The sequence below is a fragment of the Myotis yumanensis genome, unplaced genomic scaffold (assembly GCF_028538775.1).
Source record: "Myotis yumanensis isolate MYYU_CA2020_CCGP unplaced genomic scaffold, mMyoYum1.0.hap1 SCAF_3, whole genome shotgun sequence".
Taxonomy (NCBI): Eukaryota; Metazoa; Chordata; class Mammalia; order Chiroptera; family Vespertilionidae; genus Myotis; species Myotis yumanensis.
The window spans coordinates 152,273,319-152,289,826 of NW_027223754.1; the positions used below are offsets into that span (position 1 = coordinate 152,273,319).

The window sequence follows — 16,508 nt, forward strand, 5'->3', positions numbered from 1 at the left end:
AGTTTATATTTTAGGCTTGTAGGCCATGTGAGCTTCTGTTGCAACTAAACTCTAAGTAGGGCTACTTTTGTGCTACTATATCAGTCAGTAAAATCAATGCGTGTCTATATTCCAACAAAACTACAAAAACAGGTAGGACCTGATGGCCAACCCCAGACCTAGTAAGTTGCCCCGTATCCTATAAATTACGAAAGTCAAGTAGAAAAACAGGATGTTAGAACACATCCATAAAGTTGCCAGATTACTACACCCCAAAATGGGTAATTTGGGTATATCACAATGTGAAGCCATCAAGTAAAAGGAGAAAGTTTACCTGCATAGTCTCTCCAAGTGAGGCCAAGTACAGACTCTCCCAACTCCTTTTTCTGATTTATCCCACCTGTTCCCATTGAGTCTACCTGCAGAACCAAATGCCCTACAGAATTAATCTTTGTTTCATCTTGCTCTACTAGCAGTGGGTTTAAAGGGCTGGTCATATGCATACATTGAGAGCAGAGAACCCAAAGACCCCAGGCAGAAAACACTGTGCTGAGACCTCTACTGATGGCCTAGGAATTATATATAAGATAGGATTTAAATGTGGGACATGAGCTAGCTCCAAGTACCGGAGAGGAGGTAACAGTTCCAAATACTGGTCTATGAGAGGAAGCTTGCATAACCACCCATCCAGCAGACCCGTAAACATCCTCAACTTGTAGCTGACGTATGATCAGAGGTCCTAGAAGGGCAGACGGACACAAAGGACGCTTGTAATTGGTACTTATTATGATAAAAATGGCTCCGCAGGATAGGTTTTTCCCTCAGCTTAATTCATCCAAGCTCACAAAGCTAATGATAGTCATGGTTCCAAAGAAGATCTGGCTTCAAAGCCATCTTTCTGTCAAACTCTGCTGTCTCTGTGGTCTACGAAGGATTTTCCCTCCGTCATATACCTGAGTGCCTACTCTGCCCACTAATGAGTTAGTTATGAAAGGGAATTATCCCATTCCTGACCTCGAGGACATTATGTAAATTAAAAAGAGAACTTAAGGAAAAAAAACTCCAGGCAAGAAAACTAATCACCACTACACCAGCCTTAAGGGACTTCTTTAAGCTGAAAAGAATGGGTGCTGTTAAGTAACAAGAAGACATATGAAAGTATGAATCTCACCAGTAAAGGTAAATATACAATAAAAAGCAATGGGCTAATCATTTATAAAGTTAGTATGAAGGATAAAAGATAAGAGTAAAAATAACTATAACTACAATAATTAGGGCATACCAAATACATCAAAGGGGGAGTAAGAATGTAGAGGTCTAGCACATGTTCAAACTTAAGTTGTCACCAACTTAGACTGTTACAATTATAAATTGTTACATGTAAGCCTCAAGGTAATCACAAATCAAAAACCTACAAGATATCCACAAAAGATAAAGGACTCTAAACATACCCCACTACAAAAAGTCATCAAACCACAGAGGAAGAGCTCAAGAGAAGAAAGGAACAGAGAGGTACTAGAAGACAGCCAGAAAACAATGAACAAAATGGCAGTAAGTATGTACCTATCAATAATTACTTCAATGGACTGAATTCTCCAATTAAAAGAGTGGCTGAATGGATTTTTAAAAAAAACAAAAACAAGACCCATCTATACGATTGCTTCCTGTAAGAGACTCACTTCAGATGTAAGGACACATATAGACTGAAAGTGGAGGGATAGAAAAAGATATTCCATGCAAACAAAAGACAAAGAAAGCTATACTTAGACAGACTTTAAAATAAAGACACTGCGGCCCATAGACTGAAGGGTCTTGGGTTCTAATCCGATCACGGGCACATGTGTTGGCTGCAGACTTATCCCAGGCCCCGACTGGGACCTGTGTGGGAAGCAACCAAACGATGTGTCTCTCACACATCAATGTTTCTCTATCTCTACTCCTCCCTTCCACTCTCTCTATCAATGGGAAAAAAAAATCCTCAGGTGTGGATTAACAACAACAACAAAAAAAGACTAATCAGAGAAAAAGGGCATTACATAATGATAAAGAGATCAATCTAATAAGGACATAACATTCATAAATATTTATGCACCCAACAGAGGAACACCTCAATTTATAAAGCAAATATTAACAGATTGAAAAAAAAAAAAAAGAAGAGAATTTGTCCCAGATATCGTTATTTGCAGGGCAACTACAGTTTCAGACTAAGAAGGGGAGGGAGGTGCCATTACTATTCAAATGGCTTCTTGTTCCACTTCATGGCCTGGTTGTTGCAAGAGAAATCAAAACAGAATTCTCTTCACACCTCATTTAAGTGCTTCCAGCATGGCTGTGGTCACCCAGTGTCCAAGGTGGCTCCTGAGGATCTAATGCATCAGTGTTGGTCCACGCCACCAATAGGACAGTATGTGGTGGTGTGACTTCTGAGGTTAGATCATAAAAGACATGGCCACTCGCGCCTTGTTCTCTCCTGGATACTCTGGGGGGAACCTGCCAACACATGAAGACACCCACACAGCTCTCAGGTGAAGTCTGTGTGGTGCAGATGTGAGAACTGCCAATGACCAGCCCCACCTTGACACCGTGTGAGCCATCTCAGAAGCAGATGAAGAGTGAAGAGTTCATAGGACAACGTGCAGCCCCAGCCGTCATCTTAACTCATGAGAGACCGACCCCTAAGCCAGAACCACCAGCTAACCTGCTCCAAACTACTGACCCACAAAAAGTAAAAAAGTAAATATTTTAGGCTACTGGTTTTGGAGTAATTTGTTACACAGCACTACATGACTAATATAATGACCAAAGCTAGTTTACCAAGAAAAACTGGAGTAAGCCTTTTGTCAAAACCTATCCAATTGTAGGTACCTGGGCTAGGGAAAGCTGTCTAGTGGTAAAGGCTCAACTTATCCCCAAAGGAGAGGAAAAGTCATGTACATTACATGCTTGAGGAATGTAAACAAACACTGGTTCCCAGCTATTGTTGCTAACACGAGCTAGAGGCTTCCTGGTTGAAACCGTTGTTAAAATGTTCTTGGCACATGTCGGAAGATTTTTTTTAAAAAATATATCTTCTTGATTTTTTACAGAGAGGAAGGGAGAGGGATAGAGAATTAGAAACATCAATGAGAGAGAAACATTGATCAGCTGCCTCCTGCACACCCCCTACTGGGGATGTGCCCACAACCAAGGTACATGCCCTTGACTGGAATCGAACCTGGGACTCTTCAGTCCGCAGGCCGACGCTCTATCCACTGAGCCAAACGGGTTAGGGCCGGAAGATATTTTAATGGACTCTCTCCCAGGCTCCAGGGGTCCCCATAACTCACAGACGCCAGTGCGGGGGAGCAGAGCACAGGCCAGAGCAGCCCTTAGCAGCTGCAGCACGTCAGGGTTCGGGCTGGGTTTCTGAGGCACCTGTTGTCCAAATCAAGGTCATCAGTCACTAATCCCTTGCCTTGTCCCAATGCTGGGAAAGTAGCTCAGAAGCACAACAGCTTCTGTTCCTGCTCACGTCCCTAAGAAAGAGGCTGCTTTGTGCACTTCTCTTCCCCTGGCCTCCGAACACCCAGAGTAGGAGGGCAGCAACTTTATTAGGTCTGAGATCAACCTGGCGACCTGCATTCCTTTAGCGGCCTGGACGGAGTGACTACTGACAGAGTCTAACGGGTAGCCTTCAGCCTTGGACTCTGCTTTTACGGACGTGTCCACAGACAACGAAGCCCAGGGCCAATGGGTGCTCTGCCCAGCAGGGCAGACAAGAACTGGGGCCTCCTCCTGCCCCTTGCTTGCCCCTGTAATGCCATGGAGGGACCCTTTAAGAGTTCAGCCAGACGTGAACACTGACTTCAGGAAGCTGCAGCTCAGGGTCCTTGTGGAGGAGCCCCTTCCTGTCTCCAAGAGGCACACAGATGTGCCCTGCAGCTGGGAGAGAGACAAAGTGAGCTGGAAATACGGTCCAGAGATCTGGGGGAGAAGGCACATGCATGCCTGCCAGCACTGAACAGGCACAAGGGAGAAGGCCCCCAGACTGCACCTGCGCACGGTCCTCAGTCCTGGATGTTCCAGCATCGCTCTCCTCACGGCGAAATGACAGCACGGGCATCCCTCAGTCCCAGGTGCTCTGAGCACCTGGCTCTCACTTGTCAGACAGGAAAGACCACATTCTGCCGCTGTATTTATGGGAGCACAAGGGAAGCTGCTGAATATTCAGTCATCCTAGAATCTTGAGTGTTCTGCTTAGGAAATGTCCCTCTTCGAAACTGCACCCTAAGTGATGCTTCCCGATGAATGTCAGTGTCAGCACCTTGGTCCAAGGGGAGAGCAGCCGTTAACACCACAGCAGGAACAAGAGCTTGGAAGATAAGACCGCCTTGCACTGATTGGGCTTCCGGGGTACACAGTACCTTCACATTCACCATCTTATTGGTCCTCACATCAGCCCTGTGAGGTAAGCAAACACTTTACAGGGAAAAAAGTTGGATTTCACCCACAGCAACTGCTACTGTAAGTTTTAACTCTGCTCTTGCCAAAAACAAACTCATGACCTAGGGAGAATTATTTAGCCCCAGTTAAAGTTCTTTTCTCATAATGGAGGAAAGCAGCAGGTGATGCTCACATAATGTGCTGCCCAAAGACCTCAGAATCCAGCTTCATCGTGTAGGAAATTTCATATAAGCTATGAATTCTGCTTGGTAGTCCTCCTCATCCTTAAGATCTCAGCTCTACATCACTTCTAGGAAGCCTTCTCCAGCCTCCTACATGCTCCTAAGCCTCTGGACTTGATCTTCATGACACTTTCCAGTTTGCATTACTCATGCACCCTGGTTCCCATGAGGACATGGGTCATGATGTCCTTTCTCAGAGATCTACCCAGCACCTAACATCCTCAGGGTGATTTATAAAGATTCGTTAAATGAAAGAAATGAAAACATTTGGTGTTCTATTCAAGTTTCTTCTTGTGCAATGAACAGAACAAACTAATATAAAGTGAAAGGTTAAAAAAAATAGTTATAAGAATACAGATTTAACAGTAAACCAGATACACTCATTTCTCAAATATGATTATAATTAGTTCCAAGCTTGATGGCTGGGAAAAGAAAAAAAAAAAGAGTAAGGAGGGGGAGAGAGGGGAAGAGTGAGGGAGGAACCATAATAATAAATCTCATTTTAATAAGCATAAACCCTACTACATCTCTAATAATATGAAAGCAACTGAACAGTGTTAGAATATTATGGATCCTATGCATTAAAGCTTTATACTGCAGGTAACTAAACTGTGCGCTCAGGGGAACCAAGGAGTTGGCAGCAGCATGTGTCACCTGGCAAGCTTTTCAGAAGCCAGGCCAAATGAGGACTATACAGGACTCACCTCTCTTGCACAAACTAACAACTTTTTTTAAGGAAGTGATTCAACGCAAGGACCTCATTTGGTCTTGCAATCTCTTTCAACAGATCCTAAACACTGCTCTTTCTCGACTACCAGCTTCATAACAAACAACTTTCCCCAAGAGCTACTGGATCAACCACTTTACTTGCAAAAGGACAAAACTCTAAAAAGCAAACTGGAAGAGGGGAGCACGAGGGACAGAAACCGTCCATGGCCTCATCCACACCCCTAAATGCCAGCCAGCTATCTTCCCTGGCACACACCAACTCCCCTAGAAAGTTTATTTGGAAAAAAAGGCACTGAACTTGGACTTTGCAGAAGGCTCGATTTCTACAGCTGCCCTTGTACCATTACTGAAGATCAAAAGGATGTGTCCTCAACCCTGCTATTCTCACTTTGTAGAAAATTTCCCCCCCAAAAACAAAACAAAATGAAACCAAAACTACTAAGAAACAAAACCAAACCAAAAATTCTGCAGTTTTAATCACTGCCCACTTCCCTCTTCCTGTCCCATCCCCCCAATCCTTCCTTACATGAAGCTTTCGTGCACACTTAACACGTTGCAGATGGATCACGAGAATTCTCGCTTCATGTTACACAGTGTTTTACAAAGTATCATACTTTAAAAAGATATTAGCTTGTAAGAACATGTAATAAATAACTTCAAATTGCAATGGGTATTTAATTTTAAAGCGGGCCTTTAAAATTTATGTAAAACGTTTTCTGTACTCGTTCAATAGGACCTTATCTGGCCAGTGGGTAAAGCTAGCAATAAAACTACTGCTCCACAACGTGTTAATGAAGCAAGTAGTGATTCACACGAGACAAGGATACACTTTCGGTACCTAGTTTCCCATGCTCCTTTGAAGAGGAGCATCCTTGAGGGGGAGTAAAACTCCAGCCTTGCAAGTGTTTGGGGGAGCCTCCGGAACTTGACTCTGAAGCGTTCTCCTGGTGGGTCCAGGCGGCTGTCTGGCTAGTTGCAGTAAGAACACTGGGCTCTGTTACCTGCCCTGCCGGGTTCTCCCCTGCAACATCACCTGCAGAGGAAAACACAGCAGGTGTTTCACCCTCTGTCACTTAGTACAATCACTTACATGGATGCTGAAGGAGCACAAAGGGACAATAAAGCACCGATATCAAGGCTGTGGTTTCACCTCTCAGAATCCCCGGAAGTACGGTCAGATACTCTGCCCATGAGCGGCAACCAAGAAGGCTTCGAACAAGCAGCGCAATGGAGCAACTGGAATGTGCTCACAGGAAGAAGATGGAGAGGCCGAGCAGCTCGGTTGCCGGGACGTGGCCCTGCCTCTCACTCGGGGCCACAGGCAAGCTGCTGGACCTCGATGCACCTGTTTCCTCACCTGCAAAATGGGAATGAGTTAATACGCATTAAGCTTTTTAGAATAATGCCTGGCACACGTTCAGCACTTTGTTTATCCTACAGAGAATTTCCCTCCTCTTTCAAAAACACAGAACCCCTAATTGGGATCATCTGACAGAGTCCCAAACGCAGCATGTAATTCTTGAGAACTGATTTTGTAACCAGTGGTGACACATTCGGAAGAGAAGCCTTGGGCAGGAAGCTAATTCCCTTTAAGGAATAAACATTTCAAAACATCCCCCTGCACCTCGAATAATAACCAAGGCTGAAATTCCAAATTAGATTCCTAAGGATAGTTCAGTGGAAAAGGAACTGTGTGGAGCCATCATTTTCTATTATGATATTCTCACTTGTGAAGCAGCTCTAGTTCTTGAAATGTTACCCCCTCAACCAGTGTAGCCTTGCTATGTCATCAGTGCCACTAGGGGGCAGTGCAGTAGGAAGAACACTGATCTGCAGCCAGCTTGGAGGTCTAAGATCAGGAGACAATGGTGCCTCAGGGTGGAGAGTGGGTGGGGGTTAAACCCAGCCAGTCACCACTGCTGACCACTAATCACTCCCCACCCATGTGAGACAGTCATGTTGACCAAAATTCAAATGCTTTTATGTTGAAAGTGGTCTGTTTCAAGGATGGGAGGCCTCAGGGGTAAGAATGGGGGAGGGGGGGTACGTAGAGGGAGAAGATATCTAAGGAACCTACAATGTTCTATGTTAGTAGTAGCCACAGGGTGTCCCACTTTATAATAATTCTCTAAACTGTTCCCTGCTTTATACACTTTGCATGCATGCCTAGCTCACAATTAAAATAACTGCTTTAGTAATCTTATCTAATAAAAGAGAAACATGTAAATTGACCATACCTCCACTACACTCACAAGCTATGCCCACCAGCCAATCAGGATCAAGTATGCAAATAAACCCAACCAAGATGGCAGTGGCCACAGAGCTGGAGCAAGCAGAAGGCTCGGGTGCCCCTGGTGATGGGGGAAGCCAAGCTTCCCGCCTGCCCTGGCTGGCTGTGGGCTCCGCTCAAGGTTACAAAGCTTCAATTATAGAAGACAAATAAATCCCAGATACCTGCTTCCAGCCGCTGTGGCCTTCCGCTCAAGGAGGAGCTGGGAGCCTGGGTTGCCCAGGGCCGTGGCCAGCCTGCAAACAGCCATCAGCCCCTCAGCCAGGCTGGCCAGGCACCCCAGCGGGGACTCCCACCCTGAAGGGGGTGTGGCCAGCCTGCAAGCAGCCATCAGCCCCTCACCCAGGATGGCCACACCCTCATGGGGTGAGGGTCCCCGCTGGGGGGCTGGGCCAGCCTGCAAACAGCCATCAGCCCCTCACCAAGGCTGGCCCAGCACCCCAGGGGGACCCCCCCATCCTGAAGGGGGTGTGGCCAGCCTAAAAACAGCCTTCAGACCCTCACCCAGGCTGGCCAGGCACCCCAGTGGGGATCCCCACCCTGAAGGGGTTGTGACCAGCCTGCAAACAGCCATCAGCCCCTCATCCAGGCTGGCCAGTGGGGACCCCCACCCTGAAGGGGGTGTGGCCAGCCTGCAAATAGCCTTCAGCCCCTCACCCAGGCTGGCCAGGCATCCCAGCGGGGACCCCCCACTCTGAAGGGGGTGTGGACAGCTTGAAAACAGCCCTCAGCCCCTCACCCAGGCTGGCCATGTCCCCCCAGCGGGGACCCTCACCCCATGGGGGTGTTGCCTGCAAACCACCACAGACCTCTCTCCCAGGCTGCCCCATGCCCCAAGGGAACCTCAACCCTGATCCAGGACACCCTTCAGGGCAAACCAACCAGCCCCCACCCCCCGTGCACCAGGCCTCTATCTATACTAATAAAAGGGTAATATGCTAATTACACTGGGAGACCTTCCAGGAGACCTTCCAGACATTCTTCTGGACAAAGCCATGGTTGCGGGGCCGAGGTAGAGGCGTTTAGAGGCCAAGAGGGGAGGGCAGTTGTAGGTGATCAGGCTGGTGGGGGGCAGGGCCGTTGGGGGTAAGCAGACCAGCAGGGGGGCCAGGTGGGGGTAAGCAGGCCATCAGTGGGGGTCTGTTGGAGGTGATCAGGATGGGGGGGGTGGGGGGGGGGGACGGGACAGTTTGGAGTGAGCAGGCCAGCAGAGGGGCAGATGGGGGCAAGCAGGCCGGCATGCAGAGTGGTTGGGGCAATCAGGCAGGTGAGCGGTTAGGAGCCAGAAGTCCCGGATTGTGAGAGGGATGTCTGACTGCCAGTTTAGGCCCAATCCCTGTAAACTGGCAGTAGGACATCCTTCAAGGGGTCCCAGATTGGAGAGGATGCAGGCTGGGCTGAGGAACACCCCCCTCCCCTGTGCATGAATTTTGTGCACCGGGCCACTAGTGTATTATATGGGCAGACACTCAGCTAGGGTTATTTTCCCCAATAAGACAAAGGAAAAATGACATTTGAGAACAGATATGCCCCACTCAAACCTAGTAAAAACTGTCACCCTCTAGCATGTGTCCCCACGTATATGCAAAAGACGTTTCTCCCACTCCTGTGACTTTCTTGTACCTGGTGCAGTACCATAAGTAAAACACACAAACGTCAACTGACAACATCGACTTTTAATAATGGAAACAAATTGCCATTCCAAAAACAATTTAGGGAAGAAAAATGTTCCCTATAAAAATAAACTTACACTCCTCAAAATTATAAATATTATAACTTTTACGTCTGCAATTTAAAATGTTCCCCTGCAATATTTCCCCCCTTCATTTGACATCATTCCTGTACCATCACATAGTGAAGAGAAAACAGTATTACATCAAAGCTTAGATAATTTAACATAAGAATTTGCACAATGATTTTTAAAAATCAGTGGCCTTACTGGCCCTTCTTTTACACATTAACCTCGCTGCAGTAACCAGTGTCTTGGAGAGAGCATCGATCTTCAAGAACAGTAAGAATTTTCCGAATTGCAACTTGTAGTGCACACAACAATAAACAGGGTCTGGATGATACAGGTGAGGGTGCCTATTTTAGACAAGCTACTTCAAGTAAAAAAAAAAAAAAAAAAAAAAAAATTCACAGATACCCATCAGCTACTACATTAGGTTCTAACAGTGTCTTAATCTGAGAAACAAATGCTTCACAAAATATAAGCTTACTGGGATGGGTAGAGAAAAGAGCAGGTGGTTGATAACACTATACTCAAACCCAAGCCACAGTCTGAATAGTAAAACCAGTATAAAAACCGTGAAGGCATTCCCTGAACAATAAAGTGTTGGGTGACAATGACACTAAAACCTCATCAATGCACTAAAAAGAAGTCACATGCAAAATTAAACAAGATGTGCCATACATATTTTATAGCTAGCTCTACTTTTTTTTCCATCTTTCCTCGAAAAGCTTAGGAAGATACGATTGTCTCAGTAACGTGTGGCACAGCATCGCCAGCACTTCATCTGCCTCCGAGAGGGAGCTCTCTGACAGTCAGAAGAGCCCCCGGAGGGAAACAAATGCATTAAAAGGCACAGTTCGCGGAGAAGGCAAAGAGCTGAAGCACCTTGGAATTTCACAAAGAATCCAGTAGGTGTCACCAAAGCGTTAACAATTCCTTGGGAATTTATAAAACAAAAAATATCTAGACAAAAAAAAAAAATAGACTGTAAATCCCTCTCTAGAACCACAGTACACCTTTCCCATTGTTTTCAGATTAATTGCTGCATAAAATGAGGTTCTTTAACTTGCTTTAAGGAAGGCTTCTATTGCACATGCATTTCTTTGGTCGGAAGGAACATGCACTTTTGATAAAATGTTTCCATAAATTGCCCCTCTGTGGTGCCAGGGGAGGGCCCTCCCCCTTCTTGCTGTCGTCCTCCTCAGTGAAGGCCTCCTCGGAACCGAGGTTCTGGTAGTATTGGGTCTTTCATCCATAGCCCTGTTCTCCACTACACAGAACGGACTTCCATTGGTAAGAGGAAGGGAGAAGGGTAAGGGAAGGAGGGAAAAGATGGGGAGGGGAAGGGAAAGGGAAACGGAGGAGTGATTGTCACAAAGTGTGCAGTGAGCTCTTTCCTGAACAAATCTCCCAGCCAGCCATCGGGAGAAACAGGGGCCCTACCCAGACTCCTTTTCAGCTTTGGAAACAACCTCAGGGAAAAGCAATAACTTAGCAGGAGTTACACATAGTCCCTGCTCCACCTGCCCAGGAAGCTGCACCTTCCACTTGAAAAGGCAGAATCTGGGAAGGCAGGACCCGGGAAGGCAGGCTCCCCTCCCCGGCTCTGGACCATCACCTGCCAACAACGTTCCGGTCGGCCTCAGTCACCACCCCCTCTTTGGTCTAGCTCCTACTTTCTTTGGTGCTGTTTCCATATTTTATTCACTAAGAAACCAAGCAGTGCTACAGTGGGTCTAACACCTCAAAACTGAATGCTTTTAACTCCTTGACAAACAAATACACCTTTCTCTCTCCTCTATCAACTCATTACCCAAACCACCCTCACTCAGAGCTCCTCCAACTCCACTCAAGCCTTCTTCCCAACTTGCTCTTTACTTTCCTGAAATGTCACGCTCCTCCAAAGTCCCTCCCAAATTCCTCAGAGTTCCCAGCTTCCTGTGCCTTTCATTCACATGGATGTTCCCTCTGATATTGAAAAAAAAAAAAAAAAAAAGACAGGTAGTTTCAACATAGGACAAGTATCAGATAAGATTCCTTGTTAAGCTTTTTAAAAATCATTTGCACATCCTTAAGCTTAACATCATCATCAAATAATTAAAATAACAAAGAAGACGAGAAAACAAAACCCAGAGTCCATGCTTCCGAGCATCGCGTGGCCCAGCTCGCGGGAGGGACACGCAGCTGTAACAGACAAGCTCGCGGGATCCCGGACAGAGGTCGCCAGGCGCAGGGGCTGCGGCCCGGGTTTGGAGAGCTAGCTCTAGAGATAAAAGGGGGAAGACCCTCGCATCACGGGGCCAGGAAACAGCCCTCCGAGAAGAGACTCGCTGCTGGTTTGTCCCCAGTCCCTGCGCGCCCTGAGCCTCCGGGAGCCGGCCTTTAACCGGGTTTCCACACCTCGCTGAGGGCCGCCTCCAGCTTCTGTCTGTAGGCCGTGTAGCGCCTCTTCAGGTTATACAGCTGCTCATCCTCTTCCTTGTCCAAGATACGCAAGAAATTCTGCAGTTCTGGAAGGCTGAAGGCTTCCCACTGTGAGAGAAGGCAAAAACGAAAAATGCCAGGTGTTTCATCTGCCAGAACTAAGGATGCCGTCCATGAGCGCCCCAAGGTGTGGCGGGCCTCCCGCCTGGGCACTCACAGCCCCGTGCCTCCAGTGCCTCGGTTTCCCAGAGCCTCACTCGGAAAGGGAGGCTGCCATGCCCACCCCACCCTGGCTGCTCCGATGGCCCACATGGTCTCCCTAAGGCCGGGACCTGCACGGCCCCACATCCATTAGACACGTTCCCTCCTGGCCTGACCCCCAGAGCATTAGCAACAACTCCACACTCCCTCCATCCTGCCCTCTCCTTGGAGCCATCGCTGCCACTGTCTTCTTTCTCTCCTCCCACAGTCAATGCGATCACTTCCCAAACAGTGCTCCCATCTGCGTGCTTTCTCCATCTCAACCGGCCCTTGTGCCGGCCACCGTCATCTCCTTCCCTGGCCTCCTCACTCCTCTCCACGCTCCCCAACCTGCTCCCCAAATAGCCAGCCTGAACACAGAGGTCCCGCCCCTATCCGCGATGCCTGTCCATGGCTTCAGTTACCCCCATCAACCATGGTCCACAAACATTCAATGGAAATCATTCCCTCCTGGGAATCACTCAATGGCTTCCCTCGGTTGCTTCCGCTCAGTGTGAAAGACCCTAACCTCTCTCACCTGTCCCCCTCACTTACTACCCCAAGTGGCTTGGCACATGTTTTCCCTTCCTCCACTTTGCCTGGCGAACTACTCAACCATCGAGTCTCGGCTTAAATGCCACTTTCTCTAAGAAGCCTTCCATGACTTCCTCCCTCCCTTCCCACCCAGGACTAAGTCTATCAGAAAGCTCTCACTGAGCACTGGTAACCCTGATCAAAAAAGATATAACAATTATAATAATCATTTGCTGAGTATTCCTCTCACCTACACCAAGCTGTCATGCTTCTCACTATTTGGGCTTTGTCTCTCGCCCTTGAGGCTCTGAGTTCTGCTTCCCTAAAAGCACTGGGTACTTAGAAGGCACAAAATAAGTGTTTGTGGGGCTGTTTTTTATTTTTTCAGTAGAACAGTAAATATCAAGAAGGGTATCTGGCATCACCTGGGAGGACTTTTCAAACCGGACATCCTCCCCTCCCAAAAGGGGGCCTGGGTCCTGGCTGCAATCTCTACCACAGCCAGGAACAACTCCGATGAGAATTCCCAGGGGTGGGGGGCAGGGAAAAGCCTGGAGAGAATCCAATACGGTGAACAGAGGGGGACAGAGTGAAACCACCCAGTGGCTCCATGACAGAAGGTCCCGGAGATGGAGATCATTATTAAAGAAAATGAGAAACATGGAACAGGAGAGTAAAACTTTCTAGGCTGGAATATTCTGTTAAGCTTTAAAAATTAACATTTTACTTTTCCCGAATGTTCTCCAAAATAAAATAAGCTCCTCCCTCTTCCTGACAGCTATGGATTTCTTCCCTCAGTTTAGCTAACCTTAAAACACTGAGAAATAAGAACACCATTCAGAAGTCTAATAAAGCAATTCAGAGCGTTAAAACACAATGTAAATTTCAAAACCATAACTCCCTCCCCGCCAATAAATGTGGCTCTAATTGCACCACTATGTGCAGTATGTCAAGGCCAATAGCCAGGAAAATAAGACACTAGCAAGACGAGGCTGACATGTCCGCTCACAGAGGACACACTGCCACGTGTCAACCAAAGCCACACCCAGTTTTCTCCCCAAAATGACAGCGAATTTTAAAACTTCAGAACATCAGAATCAAAAGAAACTTCAAAAGTGCCCAAATAAAGTTCCAATTCACATGGACATAAACATACTATTTACAAAGCATATTTACATACGTTTCTAATTTGCAACTTAAAACCACCTTTTAAAGTCCTTAGTCCCACTTCTCAGATGTTAAAACTGAGAACTGAAAAGATCAGACTTAATCCAAGGTCATGCTCCTAATCTAACAGAGGTGGAGTCCTGGTTCCCTAACTTTTTAACCCAGAAACCCCATTCTCGCTGCATCACTAATTGGACAGGTCATACCATTTCCTGTTGCAGACAAAGGACTGGGACCCAGAGCCTGAGAGACTTGCTCAAGTGTTCTTTTAAAGGTGACACTTGATCTAGAAGGACAGTCCAAAGTGCTTTCTCCTTCAACTGACTGGCCTAAATACAATCCTCCCTGGAGAGAAAATGGCAAATGATGGTACATACATAAACATAATTTCTTCATCATCTGGGCCAAGGAGAAAAAAAGATTCTACAAAGTTAAATGTCTTTCCTGGTAAAGAGATTGAATTCCCTTTGGAGTGAATTAGCCTGGAGACTTTGTTAGTAGCGAACATATGGAGAGTGTCAACTTTCAAAGTTGAGCTGGATTAGAGGAATTCAGAGGTGGAGGGGGCGAGAATGCCTCTTCGGGTGGGGATCAAGTTAAAACTTTATTTCCTCCACCTCTGAAATCTACAGGCCAATATAGCGAGTGTTGTAAAGAAGTATAGTGTAGACTAACTTTGGGTTCATTTCTAACAATACAAAAACACACAGGAAGCTGCCCTCTGCAGGACACCCCTCCCTCTTTCAATGGTAAACCCACTAGACTGGAGCAATCAAACAGGACCAGCTGGTGTGTACAGTTTAAAGCAGTAATGTACTTACCTCTCCAATTTCATGTTCACGGAGAACAAAACTAAGTGTGTCTGTTCTGGGCCCTGCTGCCAAGCGCAGGTACAGTGGATGCTCCCGGTCTGAGAGCTTGCAGGCGTAGACTGGGTGAGGAAACAGGAGCAAGTCACGGTGGAGCACTGCATCATCCCCTGGGCCACACACCCCTCCCCAGCCCTCCCCCAGGTCAGGCAACAGCCCCAAGTCACATCCTCCTCATCTTATTACCAATAGCCCACAGTGGGATGAAAGCTACACTATTTTCTTTGTAGCTGCACAATATAAACTGTGCCTTGATCAAAAAGGAAATAATTTTCAAGAATGAATTTAAATGGGTAATCCTCCCCCAAATGGGCCAATAATTAATTCTGCTCCTCCCTTTAGAAAGCAAGATAAGAAACTTCTTTTAAAAGAATCTGCAACCCCTTTAAAAACAATAAACATATACCATCCAAAGAACACGAAGTCAGAGTTCCAGAAAATCTCTCTGCAGATTAATTTAATCTGGAGCCACAGAGCCGGATGATGAGCTCAGGTGACTTTAAGCACAGCTAGATGCCTCATATCTCTCTCTCTCTCTCTCTCTCTCTCTCTCTCTCTCTCTCTCTCTCTCACACACACACACACACACACACACACAGTACTGGCATTGCCTGTAATGTTAAAAGATTTGCAGCCATGAAGGTAATATCTCAACAGGACTGCACAGCTGAAGTCCAGGTGAGACAGCAAGTAAGCTGGCAAGGTAAAAATGCCATCTGAGCTTATCTACATTCCTTTGGCACTTCGGGTACAACTGCACTGTAGGTGCTCATTTCCCTACAGAAGTGAACTTGCCCCCCCACCCCCTCACTGAGCCTGTGGCCTCGAGGATGGGAACCTCAGTCCATTCATACCTGTATTCTGCAGGGCCCAGCCCATACATGGCATGTATTCCAAAAATGTGCACACACTCAGCAACTAGCCGGGTTCCATCCTCATCCAACTGAGGGCATTCCTATCGTGTTAGTATTATCTTTTTCTAGAGCTGCTTTAGGCTTTTCCCCAGAAAAACTAGAGAACATAAATAGTTGAGTTCTGACTGACTGGCATGGCTCAGTGGTTGAGCAGTGACCTATGAACCAGGAGGTCACGGTTCGATTCCCAGTCAGGGCACATGCCCGGGTTGTGGGCCCAATCCCCAATGTGGGGTGTGTAGGAGGCAGGTGATCGGTGATTCTCTCTGATCAATGATGTTTCTATCTCTCTCTCTTCCTCTCCCTTCCTCTCTGAAATCAATAAAAATATATTAAAAATCTTTTAAATAAAAATAAATAAGTAGCTGAGTTCTCAGACACCATTTTCAAATTAATTACTTAAGTCAATCATTCAATCACTGTTGTCCACGACTGGTATCAGTTTCTGCCCGAGAACCTGACCTGGAATATCTTATTCCATTTCGCACAGAAATTTAATATTCTACTTCTATCCACTGAATGTGGGTATTAAGTTCAGATTGTAAGTGCCTCTGGGGGACTGGGTGCCAAAATGCCCCAGTGTAATGGCTAGAGAGGCAAGCCAGGGAGAGAAGAGCTCGGCTGGCCATGCACGAGTCTGGATGTGCCCTTAGACACATGGGCCTTCCCAGCCTCAGGGCCTCAGAACGCAAGTCCACCAGGCCACTCCCCGTTCAGCTGCACATCTCACGTGGGATGTGCTACTGCAGGCTTCAAGCACGGGGCATGCTTTTTGTCCTAAAGAGCATTAAAATCAAAGTTACCAAAGAAAATCAAAGCCATCTCCCTGCACATGAATGCTCATCACACGTGATGCCTGAGCTCTTGAGGTGCACACTGTCCAGCTCAAAACTACGGACAGCCAGCAAGCATAAGCCCAGGCCATGACCACAGGTCCTCCAGAACCTGCCCGGCGCTGACGTAACT

At 46.8% G+C, this 16,508-nt stretch overlaps 1 protein-coding gene across 1 annotated transcript in view; it reads right to left on the reverse strand.

The window, feature by feature from the left end:
• Window positions 1–9,318: 9,318 nt before the first annotated feature.
• Window positions 9,319–16,508, reverse strand: part of RASSF3 (Ras association domain family member 3) — an 80,981-nt gene continuing 73,791 nt past the window's right edge. The window contains exons 4-5 of the mRNA XM_070409802.1: window positions 14,581–14,690; window positions 9,319–11,926 (exon numbers count right to left, since the gene is read on the reverse strand). Coding sequence (XP_070265903.1) covers window positions 11,777–11,926; window positions 14,581–14,690 — 260 coding nt within the window. The 3' untranslated portion in view covers window positions 9,319–11,776. The remainder of the gene's footprint in view (window positions 11,927–14,580; window positions 14,691–16,508) is intronic.